The following is a 12,941-nucleotide window of genomic DNA, read 5'->3' on the forward strand; positions in this document are numbered from 1 at the left end:
CACATGCAATTCTACTACACTTTATATGACTGGAGATATTAACAGAATATTTTTTAATACGACTAATTACTGGGTAGACTACTCTGCTGACACTGACAAACAGATCAATAAAAACGACATTGTCCATAGGCCTATGAGAAGGAGAGAAACAAATAGATTATGACATCCATCTAAATGGGAGGAGGAAATTATTGTCCAAAAACAAACTTTTATGTGGCACTGACCCAACAATGATAAAGAGTGAATAGTCTCCTCCCATGAATAGACAATTTCCTCCTCCCATGAAAAATGTATGCACTCACTAACTATAAGTCGCTCTGGATAAGAGCGTCTGCTAAATGACTAAAATGTAATGTAAATGTTTTTGAACAATAATTTCCTCCTCCCATTTAAATGGATGTCATAATCTATTTGTTTCTCTCCTTGTCATAGGCCTATGGACAATGTCGTTTTTATTGATCTGTTTGTCAGTGTCAGCAGAGTAGTCTACCCAGTAATTAGTCGTATTCAAAAATATTCTGTTAATGTCTCCAGTCATATAAAGTGTAGTAGAATTGCATGAAATATGTTAATAAAAGGCAAACATTTTCCCAAAGAAGAAACATATCTGGGATAGCCTAGGCCTATTCTACACTATACACCAGGGTTCTCCAACTGGCGGCCGCGTTCCGAATTTGGCTCGCGGGTGATTTTATTTAGCACCCCAAGTTTTCAGAGCAAAAAAAAAATATATATAAACTCTGTAAAAAAAGAAACGTCCTCTCACTGTCAACTGCGTTTATTTTCAGCAAACTTAACATGTGTAAATATTTGTATGAACATAACAATATTCAATAACTGAGACATAAACTGAACAAGTTCCACAGACATGTGACTAACAGAAATTGAATAATGTATCCTTGAACAAAGGGGGGGTCAAAATCAAATCAAAAGTAACAGTCAGTATCTGGTGTGGCCACCAGCTGCATTAAGTACTGTAGTGCATCTCCTCCTCATGGACTGCACCAGATTTGCCCGTTCTTGCTGTGAGATGTTACCCCACTCTTCCACCAAGGCACCTGCAAGTTCCCAGACATTTCTGGGGGGAATGGCCCTAGCCCTCACCCTCCGATCCAACAGGTGCCAGACGTGCTCAATGGGATTGAGATCCAGGCTCTTCGCTGGCCATGGCAGAACACTGACATTCCTGTCTTGCAGGAAATCACGCACAGAACGAGCAGTATGGCTGGTGGCATTGTCATGCTGGAGGGTCATGTCAGGATGAGCCTGCAGGAAGGGTACCACATGAGGGAGGAGGATGTCTTCCCTGTAACGCACAGCGTTGAGACAACAAGCTCAGTCCGATGATGCTGTGACACACCGCCCCAGACAATGACAGACCCTCCACCTCCAAATCGATCCCGCTTCAGAGTACAGGCCTCGGTATAACGCTCATTCCTTCGACGATAAACGCGAATCCGACCATCACCCCTGGTGAGACAAAACCGCAACTCGTCAGTGAAAAGCACTTTTTGCCAGTCCTGTCTGGTCCAGCGACAGTGGGTTTGTGCCCGTAGGTGACGTTGTTGCCGGGGATGTCTGGTGAGGACCTGCCTTACAACAGGCCTACAAGCCCTCAGTACAGCCTCAGCCTATTGCGGACAGTCTGAGCACTGATGGAGGGATTGTGTGTGTTCGGATGTACCGTTACTGTGCAGGTGTTGTTACACGTGGTCTGCCACTTCGAGGACGATCAGCTGTCTGTCCTGTCTCCCTGTAGCGCTGTCTTAGGCGTCTCACAGTACGGACATTGCAATTTATTTCCCTGGCCACATCTGCAGTCCTCATGCCTCCTTGCAGCATGCCTAAGGCACGTTCCCGCAGATGAGCAGGGACCCTGGGCATCTTTCTTTTGGTGTTTTTCAGAGTCAGTAGAAAGGCCTCTTTAGTGTCCTAAGTTTTCATAACTGTGACCTTAATTGCCTACCGTCTGTAAGCTGTTAGTGTCTTAACCACCGTTCCACAGGTGCATGTTCATAAATAGTTTATGGTTCATTGAACAAGCATGGGAAACAGTGTTTAAACCCTTTACAATGAAGATCTGTGAAATTATTTGGATTTATATGAATTATCTTTGAAAGACAGGGTCCTGAAAAAGGGATGTTACTTTTTTTGCTTCGTTTATATTGAAAGTCATGACTTGTATTTATATATTTTAATAGTTGGACATTAGACTGTAAAAAGACTGTAAAAACACCAGCTCCAAGTGATTTTAATTTTGGAAATTTGTTACAAAGTATTCCCACTCATAATAGAGAGATATACAGTATGTGATCTTATACAAATGTAGGCAAGGTTTGAAATGATTCTGTTTTAGTTCAATATTATATCTGTTTGGGCTTTTTGCTGTCAATTTGCAGTTCACAAATTATTTGTAATTATGTTCCGGCCCCCTGACCATCAGCTCAAGAAAAAAATCGGTGCTTGGCTGAATCTAGTTGATGCACTCAGCCATGCATTGAACGGTCTGTTTGCGAATAGTGATTGAGTTATATTATTAGCCTAAATTATGACTATCCAATCTACTTAAAACATTACCAATAGTAGGTTTTCTTACATAAGTCTGCAAATGTGATGATGCATGGAATGCTTTATTATAAAGGCGCATTTTTATGGTCAAAATGAGCTTCCCCAAACTTGAAACTCATGCCATTTCCTAACCTTAACCTCATTCTCCTAACCTGCTACGTTATTTCACCTAACCTACTGTGTAAACAGACCATCAGTCCCCACATACCAATCAGTAACCTATCATCACACTCATTTAACTATCTACAGGTGCTGTTTTACTACGCAAATTCGCGCACTTTTATAGCACGTGGTAACAATTAGTAAAGGCCAGTGTGACCATTGTCTCAGGTAAGGACGTTAAATGCAATAGTGTAAGTTATTTCAACATGTTTAGACATAGATCTATTGAAATATTAACTGCAAGCTGTAGGTAGAGCCTATGGCTCACACACACCTAGAGCTAATGTTATTAGGGTGAGTTAGCATAGATAGTCTAGTAGTTAAACAACGAGGCTATCATTGCACAGCTGTCTCTTGCAGAAATGTCGACCACTTCTCAGAAGCACAGGGACTTCGTTGCTGAACCCATGGGCGATAAACCGGTGACTGCACTGTCGGGAATTGGCGAAGTCTTGGGAAAGAAACTGGAGGAGCAAGGTTTTGACAAAGTGAGTAAATTCGTTTTTTTTAAACCAACATACTGTGGATGACTAAGCTCTCTTTGATTAGTTTTTTGATGACACAGCGCTTCACATGCTATGGATTCTATACTTTTTTTTTTTTCTGCACCTCTTAGAATATTAGATCAAAAGTATTGTGGAGCTCCTGCACCTTAAGTTGTCAAGGTGTTGGGGCAAATGGGCACTATTGTGAAAGTTTTTTAGGGGGGCAATCCTACATGCACATTTTTGTTCTAACCCTGCAGCACCAACATGCCTAATTCAACTAATCAAACCCCTGATTTGCTGAATCATGTGTTTGTGCTGGGCAAGAACAAAAGTGCACCACAGTGGGTCCCCAAGACCAGGCTTGTTTTGATTTTCACCATGGACAGTAACCCCACAGTACTGACCTGCACTTAGAGCAGGCCCACTGCAACAAAGTAATATTTAGGATAACTGCTGCATCTCCTTCTTAGGCCTTTGCGGTTCTGGGTCAGTACCTGCTGCTGCGGAAGGATGGGGAGCTGTTCACTGAGTGGCTGAAGGACACCAGCGGCGCCAACAGCAGGAATGCCGCATCCTGCTCCCAGTGCCTGAGAGAGTGGTGTGATTCATTCCTATGAGACTGGGGATATGAGTCTCCCTAATTTCATGTTTAAAGATATGCAAATGTTAATCTGTTTTATAGTGGAAATGTCAGTGGTGTAGGCAATGGCTTGGTTTGTCAGAGCAGAATATGCTAATAAAGGTGCTGAATCTAAATTGTTTCAATATGTTTTATTCAAAATACATTCCTTCAGTACCCCAGTTGATTCTGAATTGTATAAAATTGTACACAGAAAATGACATTTTAGCACAATGTTATATTCAAATACCAACTATGTAACTGGTCATGCTCCTTCAAACTACACCAGTAGAATGTGCTTTTGTTACACAAAACATTCCTTAAGTATAAAACAATCACACCAGCTAAAAGAAAGTCAAACATCCAAAAGGCGACTGGTAAACTCAAATTCCGAAAACTTGGCATTGAGGAAAAACAAGTACAATCACTGAGGACATTTTCCCAGAGCGTCCTTTACAGCACAGAATCACTGGCATGTCATGGCAGCAGTAAGTGAGGAGAGACTGGCAGCTCACTGACTGTGGAGGGACTTCATGTAGTGGAAAGTAGCCCCCAGAGCCCAGCTAGTCTCCACTTCATCAATCTTCCTCGCCAGCTGAAAGCACACAATCACTTCTTTGGCCATCTGATGCAGACCCATGGAAATGCACAGTCTCAGTGAAACACTCGATTGATTGATTAATTACATTTGGTTCTCACCTTAAATACTTTTTCTTTGGGAAAACCAAGCTCTTGCACCAGCTTAGAGATGTAGATTAGATCCAGACAAAGGAACGGATTCTCTCCTGGAGTAACCATCATTCCGTTGCACACTGGAAGAAATAAATGCTTCTGGTGATTTCTTGCAAGTATTCACTAAATTCCAATAAAATGTTGATTAAATGTGTGAAAGCAATGAGTCAAGTGTTGATTAAAATGCATGAGTCATGTTTGTGTTCAGTAGCAGCGAACCACATACAGTACACAACTGCAGCATGAGGGCGCTGTCTTACCACTCTTGGCAGCATCAATGTAATCGCTGACTTTTATAGTCCCTCCCATTTTCTCATCTGAGTGAAAGGGGAGATTAGAACTACATTGAATTACTATATTAAGATATCATTAAACTAAGCAGCATATTCATTTACACCAACTGGTGGCAAAAGGCAGGTAGGGTTCCTACCAATAGCTCCCATATCCACAGCTCTGTCATAGTAGTATGAAAAGGCATAGAATTCCATATCTTTGGCTTCCTCTGCCTTCTTCACCTTCCCATACAGCATCTTCTCCACTTTCCTAAGGCAGGAGTCATAAATGGGCTCTCCTGAAACAGAAACAAAACTGTTTATACACAAAAAAAAAAATATCAGGTCAGGCACTGTCTATAGAAGGCAATTAATTGTTCATTAAAAAGGTGCGATATGCAGAAATCAATCCGCCTTTTCCTGGTTGCTAAAATTCTAATAGTTCGCCTAATTTCAGTTTATGTGACAAAACAAGCAATTGTGTAGTGTATAGAAAATCATTGTACCAACTAAACCGCCCTGACATATTTTCAATATGAACCAAAAATATTGTATTTACAGCTGGTGGAAAAATACAGAAAGTCAAAGACGCAAAAACTAAACGTAAGAACGGGAAGCATAGAAATATCGCACATAGAACAGATCAGCCCTTCTTAGACTTGCTTTAAATGAGAATGACAGATCTATAACTCACATTTCTATGTGAATTTGACAATTGGTACTTAGCATTAGTAATATTCTTGTTAAATTAGTTATAAATCCCTTTTTACTGTACCTGCCTTCTGGCCCTTCACAGTATACAGAACTTCTGCATGTTCCCATTGGCCAGAGTAGTCCGGGGCCAAGCAGGGGCTTACTAGCTCTGTGCTGCTGCCCTCTACTGTTGAAAATAGAACAGAGAACGCACTTAGAATTTGGACCTGACCAACAAACTGTAGCTCATGTTTTGGTACACAGGTGGGATATAGATATCTATATAGATATATGAAAGCTATGGCTGGAGAAGGCTACTTTTATTTTTATTTTTAGAGCTCTTATAAAAATTCAACAATTAACTAATGTGGTGTTGCCGTTTGGCCACAAATGTCCAATATAAGTCATATGCTGTAAGGTGGAACAGCATCTGAAATTGCTGTGCTCCAACGTAGGTTTTATGGCTATTGGCCAACATCTGGTGGCACACTAAAAATGCATTGAGGGAACATTGAGAATAAATAGATTATACAACAAACAAATGTATCAACAAAGAAATCTGATTAAAATTCAAATGTAAAAAATGCAAATCCCCATGGAGAACTGCATCCGGGGCATTCGACTGATGGCAGTTCTTAAAGCCAGGCATCAACTAAATCACAGCAACAGCTGGCATGCAAGGAATTAATCTTGGTCCATGTTATTAAAAGATTAGATAATGGCTTATTTATCAGGACGGGGAGGGTCTTTAAAGGCAACGATGAAAGCAAATTGAAAAACCACATACAAGGCTGTCCCTCGATTCCTCCCAAGACAGCTAGTCTTGCCGACATCAAGCCTAGACCAAGGTAGCTGTGCAAGACAGAAAGCAGAATCAGTGTGTGACAAACAGAAATAAGAGTGAGAGGTGTGTGTCAAGGGTGTATAGTCAGTTTGAACAATGAGTGTGCACTTTGCAACATGCAACTAAACTTAGCAGGGTCATACACTCTAACCTGAGGACAGAAAGAATACTGCCGTTTCAATGCACCTCTCTGAACAACAGCGCAGAAGGTTGAATTTCAGGAAAGCCAAATACTAATAAAATGTCCCACCAAAGCTGTTTTAGCACTTAGCCTTAGTATAAGATATCATTAAGCCAAACATGTAAGAGTGTATTTGAGCGCATATACTGCAATATATGTTTGTTGTGCAGGGCCAGATCCAGTGGTGCGCCGCTGGCTGTAAAAGTCTCTATGAAATTCAGAGGCTGAGCTAAGACCTTCAAAAGTCATTCAGTTATAAAACAGTTTTGCTTCGAGTTAAAACTTTGCTTTGAATGGGAAGTCATGGTTTACAATCTAAGAATGTCGCAATCTAGTTAGTTCAAAACTGATTTTAGAGGGCAAAACAGTAACTCTTGCAGTTATGCAAGCACACCACCTGTGCCATTAAGGTTCAGACCTTTTGACAGAGTCCGCATTACAGGTTACAATAGCACTGCCAATGACAGGCTTTGCACGTGGAAATGTTATATAATGCACCTTTAAACCGAAAAATGAAAGGAAATTCACGAGCACCACAAGGCCTTCTTCACCAATGTTTTCCAGCACACAGCTTTGATCTACTACAGTAGCTATGTTGGTCTACTGTACTTCAAACAATGAGTATGCAGGTTGCGTAGGATTAAAACTTTCTCAAACAGCCTATTAGAATAAAATCAACATTTTCGGGGGGGATATCCGGATAGTCAAAATACATGTTTTAAAGCGGCAATCAGCAGTAGAAACATTAACAAAGCAGGATCCCCGCCCCACGTTCGTTAAAAAGCTGAGGGATGGGGCTAGAGAAATGTAACCACTCAAATTCATAGACATAGCTATGGATGCAAGGACTGGCCATCCAGGATATCAACATTTTTTAAACATGTTTTAAGGCTATATAGTGTTTGTTTACATTTTCTGTTCCAAAAATGGATGTAGCAACTGCCCCTTTAAAAACAAATATTTGTATTAATATTTTTTACTTCAAATGGGGACTTGTTCGCTTGACTCAGAAGAGCACTCTGCTTGTTGTTTCTGCACAGAAGGGAGGGGCGGGAGAGAAGCAGAAGCCGGTGTGTCCGACATGGAGAGAGAAAGTAGCCAAACAGACTCACACAGGCTAGACAAACTTGTTGCTGTGATAAGTTATCTATCATCTCATCTGGTAGTCGGTCTTGACTGCATCAAATCGATGTAAAGAAGCTAACTAGCCAGGCTAATTGAGGCTATTTGCCTCACTCCCCGTCCTTGTCTACATCAACTCCATTCATATTAAACAACAGACTACCTGTTGGTTGATCATTGTAGCCTACTTCTTCTCTTTTAGCCATTTATTCCATAATTGTAATTCCATTTTGCATTGATTAGAAATCTCCCACTTCACTTGCTACACATGGAGACTCCGCCTGTAACGTTAGTGCTGCTTTGATTGATTGACAGACAATAAAAAGCTACACATAAAACAATAGTTTTATGACAGTTTATCACAAATTCGAATGTCATGGTCTATCCTTTTCTGTAGCAATGTCACATAGATAATTAAATGTTTTGTATGAAAAAAAAATGAATACTCTTGCAAGTAATCGAATACTAACGTCACTTCGGATATTCTAATAACCGTGCCCTAGGCTGGGCGGTATACCGTATTTTACTATATACCGGCATTGATGCACGGAATGGTTTGGGTTTTACTTTACCTTTTATAACGGTATTTGAATGTTTAGTGATATGCAGTGTGTAACGTCCATTTTTATAGTTTACACCGCTACTTGAGTCATCCCTCTCCGCTCTCTCCATGCTGCTTTCCACAGAGACCTAGCCCTGCCCCGTCACTCAAGGAGCGCATTTGTTGTTGCTTGATCACGAGACACTTGCGTTCAGTCTGCATGGTCAATGCAGCACATGCAACAATGTTGATGACAACAATGTTATTCCCACTTTGCTTCTTAATATACATCCACAAGCATTCTATAATGACACTATTAGTTTGTGTTTCTTAGCAAGTTTTAGCTAAATCGTGTTAGCTGCTAATGCTAATCGCTAGTTAATAAATGTACTGAGTCAGAGCAAACATAGCTATACAGTCTTATACCAGTGATGGTGTAAGCCTAAATCAGCATGTTGTTTGTGCAACAGTATCTTCTAAATCAAAGAGGATTTATTTTCCCTGGTTGACACAGACATGCTCAGCAATTTTCAGCCAATCTCCAAACTTCCATTCTTAAGCAAAATTCTGGAGAAAATTTGTTTTCAAACAGCTAAATGATTTAACTGGCAACTGTATTTTAAAAAAATTCCAATCTGATTTTCGTGCCCACCACAGCACAGAGACAGCCTTAGTTAAAGTGGTAAATGATCTTAGAGCCAACACAGATGCCAAACAGCTCTCTGACCTTGTACAATGCACCAATTTATAAGTCGCTCTGGATAAGAGCGTCTGCTAAATTACTTAAATGTAAATGTACTCATGGATTTAAGTGCTGCATTCGACACCGTTGACCATGATGTCCTTCTGGACAGACTGGAGAGGTGGGTTGGCCTCTCCGGTCCAGTTTTAAATTGGTTTAGGACCTATTTACCCAGTCAAAGAGTTTTTTGTCACCCTTGGTGAACATAACTCATAGAAAATACATATCACATGTGGCGTTCCACAAGGTTCAATTTTGGGTCCAGTACTGTTCAGTTTATGTTACCCCTTGGCAGCGTTATCAGAAAGCACAGCATTGATTTTCACTGATACACAACTCGACGCATAAATGATTAGACTGTATTAGTGATTTAAATACTTGGATGGCTCACAACTTCCTCCAGCTAAATCAAGACAAGTCCGAGGTACTTATTGTTGAAGCCAAAGCACAGAAAGAATCTGGCCGCACATTTTAATTCACGGGTATTAAAAGGTAAAATACCAGGTAAAAAAAAACCTTGGTGTCATTTTTGATTCTAAACTAAATTTCGAATCACACATTAGGAATGTTACCAAAATAGCTTTTTACCACCTGAGGAACATTGCCAAGGTGCGGCCGTTTCTCTCTCAGGCTGATACAGAGAGACTCATGCTTTTATTACAAGCAGGCTTTATTACTATAATGCTCTCCTGTCTGGTCTACCCAAGAAAGCCATTGGTCAACTGCAAAACATACAGAACGCTGCAGCATGGGTACTGACCAAGACCAGACGGAGAGCACACAATACACCCGTTTTAAAGGTCTCTGCACTGGCTGCCTGTGAGTTTTATAATTAATTTTAAGGTTATTCTATTGGTTTTTAAATCAATCCACGATTGTGCACCCCAATACATGTCAGACATGCTTTTAAGTTATTTACCCAGTAGGTCCCTCAGGTCGTCTGGCACTGGCCTTTTAACTATCCCAAAGTCTAGGACCAAGAGGCATGGATAGGCATCCTTTAGTTATTATGCCCCCTGCCTCTGAAATAGCCTGCCAGAGAACCTAAGGGGGGCTGAAACTGTGGACATATTTAAAAGAGATCTTAAAAACGCATGTTTTTAGCTTTGCTTTTCTTTAGGGTGTTTTTTAGTAGTTCCGTTTTTGTCACTCTTATTTATTGATTTTTATGTTTGTTGTGTAGTAAATATTTAAGCTCAGATTTTTGTATTTTATTTGTATTTTCCTGTGAAGCACATTGGTGTTGTATTCCATGTCTGACATGTGCTGTATAAATAAAGCTTGATTTGATTTGATACATGCAGAAACGTAGCCAAAGATTATAGGGTCCCCTAGGAAACACTGACCAACACTTTGGTTCCTACCCTGTCACAATAACTCCTCCCTGGCATTTTCATTCGTTGTCATGTCAAACACTGTATTAAAAGTGCCCACTATTATTTATATGTTAACTATATAATTAGAATAAACATTATATTTCCATGATTCCAACAGTTCACCCAAGTGTTTTGATCTAAATCGCAAGTCAAATCGTGGCAGTGTGGAAGTGATCTCAAATGAGTGCAGGAAATGCTGAAATTGATGAAAATGCAGGAAATTATTTTTGGTTGAAGTTGAATTGAACAGCATAAAACAAAAAAATAAGAATGGAGAAAGACCCATTAAAATCACTTAGAATGTATTTATGTGTTGCCACCCTACTCATAAAGCAAATTTAGAACTTGTATTATTCAAAAACATAAAATACCGTCAAAAATTAGATATTGGCCATATCGTCCAGCCCTACCGTGCCCATCCCTAATTCATACTCTTCAGAGGGATAATGGACTTTAGATTGTCATGCTATTAAAATAATGTATATACAGGTAACTGCCAAAATAAAGGAAACACCAACAAAGTGTCTTAATAGGCTGTTGTGCCACCACGAGCCAGAACAGCGTCAATAAACCTTGGCTTAGATTCTACAAGTGTCTGGAACTCTATAGGAGGGATACGACACCATTCTTCCACGAGAAATTCCAGCATTTGGTGTTTTGTTAATGGTGGTGGAAAACGCTGTCTCAGTCGCCACTCCAGAATCTCCCAAAAGTGTTCAATTGGGTTGAGATCTGGTGACTGAGACGGCCATGGTATATGGTTTACATCGTTTTCATGCTCATCAAACCATCCAGTGACCACTCATGCCATGTGGATGGGGGCATTGTCGTCCTATGGGGCCATAGCCATGGTAGCCAAAATAATGGCCTGCCCAGCATTTTTATACATGACCCTAAGCATGATGGGATGTTAATTGCTTAAAAGGATACCACACAGGTGTGGTTCATGAGTTAATTAAAGGGATATTTCAGGATTTAGGCAATGAAGCCCTTTACCCATTTCCCCAGAGTCAGATGAACTCATCAATACTATTTTTATGTCTCTGCATCCAGTATGAAGGAGGTAGTTTGGCAAGCTAGCAGTTACCATAGACAACCAGTCATTGCGCTAACGCTAGTTAGCAATTACGCTAACGCTAGTTAGCAACTTCCTTCAAACTGAACGCAGAGACATAAAAATGGTTTCCACGAGTTCATCTGACTCTAGGTAAGTCGATAACTCAAGAACCACACCTGTGTGGAAGCACCTGCTTATCGATCTATCTACACTATATATACAGTGGGGGGAAAAAGTATTTAGTCAGCCACCAATTGTGCAAGTTCTCCCACTTAAAAAGATGAGAGAGGCCTGTAATTTTCATCATAGGTACACGTCAACTATGACAGACAAATTGAGGGAAAAAAATCCAGAAAATCACATTGTAGGAGTTTTTATGAATTTATTTGCAAATTATGGTGGAAAATAAGTATTTGGTCACCTACAAACAAGCAAGATTTCTGGCTCTCACAGAACTGTAACTTCTTCTTTAAGAGGCTCCTCTGTCCTCCACTCGTTACCTGTATTAATGGCACCTGTTTGAACTTGTTATCAGTATAAAAGACACCTGTCCACAACCTCAAACAGTCACACTCCAAACTCCACTATGGCCAAGACCAAAGAGCTGTCAAAGGACACCAGAAACAAAATTGTAGACCTGCACCAGGCTGGGAAGACTGAATCTGCAATAGGTAAGCAGCTTGGTTTGGAGAAATCAACTGTGGGAGCAATTATTAGGAAATGGAAGACATATAAGACCACTGATAATCTCCCTCGATCTGGGGCTCCACGCAAGATCTCACCCCTTGGGGTCAAAATGATCACAAGAACGGTGAGCAAAAATCCCAGAACCACACGGGGGGACCTAGTGAATGACCTGCAGAGAGCTGGGACCAAAGTAACAAAGCCTACCATCAGTAACACACTACGCCGCCAGGGACTCAAATCCTGCAGTGCCAGACGTGTCCCCCTGCTTAAGCCAGTACATGTCCAGGCCCATCTGAAGTTTGCTAGAGTGCATTTGGATGATCCAGAAGAGGATTGGGAGAATGTCATATGGTCAGATGAAACCAAAATAGAACTTTTTGGTAAAAACTCAACTCGTCGTGTTTGGAGGACAAAGAATGCTGAGTTGCATCCAAAGAACACCATACCTACTGTGAAGCATGGGGGTGGAAACATCATGCTTTGGGGCTGTTTTTCTGCAAAGGGACCAGGACGACTGATCCGTGTAAAGGAAAGAATGAATGGGCCCATGTATCGTGAGATTTTGAGTGAAAACCTCCTTCCATCAGCAAGGGCATTGAAGATGAAACGTGGCTGGGTCCTTCAGCATGACAATGATCCCAAACACACCGCCCGGGCAACGAAGGAGTGGCTTCGTAAGAAGCATTTCAAGGTCCTGGAGTGGCCTAGCCAGTCTCCAGATCTCAACCCCATAGAAAATCTTTGGAGGGAGTTGAAAGTCCGTGTTGCCCAGCGACAGCCCCAAAACATCACTGCTCTAGAGGAGATCTGCATGGAGGAATGGGCCAAAATACCAGCAACAGTGTGTGAAAACCTTG

The 12,941-nt window shown here is 40.9% G+C and overlaps 2 protein-coding genes across 2 annotated transcripts in view; one reads left to right on the forward strand and one right to left on the reverse strand.

Moving 5' to 3' along the window:
• Window positions 1-3,092: 3,092 nt before the first annotated feature.
• LOC311110973 (barrier-to-autointegration factor-like) lies at window positions 3,093-3,835 on the forward strand (the record flags this gene model as incomplete). The annotated part of the gene is made up of 2 exons (XM_084153631.1): window positions 3,093-3,218; window positions 3,689-3,835. 2 exons carry the CDS (start codon window positions 3,093-3,095, stop codon window positions 3,833-3,835), a joined length of 273 nt encoding a protein of 90 aa, XP_084009757.1.
• Window positions 3,836-3,980: 145 nt separating this feature from the next.
• Window positions 3,981-12,941, reverse strand: part of LOC311110974 (ectonucleoside triphosphate diphosphohydrolase 6-like) — a 33,119-nt gene continuing 24,158 nt past the window's right edge. Inside the window, exons 9-14 of the mRNA XM_084153632.1 lie at window positions 6,322-6,386; window positions 5,617-5,721; window positions 5,000-5,140; window positions 4,830-4,886; window positions 4,537-4,649; window positions 3,981-4,432 (exon numbers count right to left, since the gene is read on the reverse strand). Coding sequence (XP_084009758.1) covers window positions 4,349-4,432; window positions 4,537-4,649; window positions 4,830-4,886; window positions 5,000-5,140; window positions 5,617-5,721; window positions 6,322-6,386 — 565 coding nt within the window. The 3' untranslated portion in view covers window positions 3,981-4,348. The remainder of the gene's footprint in view (window positions 4,433-4,536; window positions 4,650-4,829; window positions 4,887-4,999; window positions 5,141-5,616; window positions 5,722-6,321; window positions 6,387-12,941) is intronic.

The sequence above is a fragment of the Coregonus lavaretus genome (genome assembly GCF_964263955.1).
Source record: "Coregonus lavaretus genome assembly, chromosome: 36".
NCBI classification, from domain to species: Eukaryota; Metazoa; Chordata; class Actinopteri; order Salmoniformes; family Salmonidae; genus Coregonus; species Coregonus lavaretus.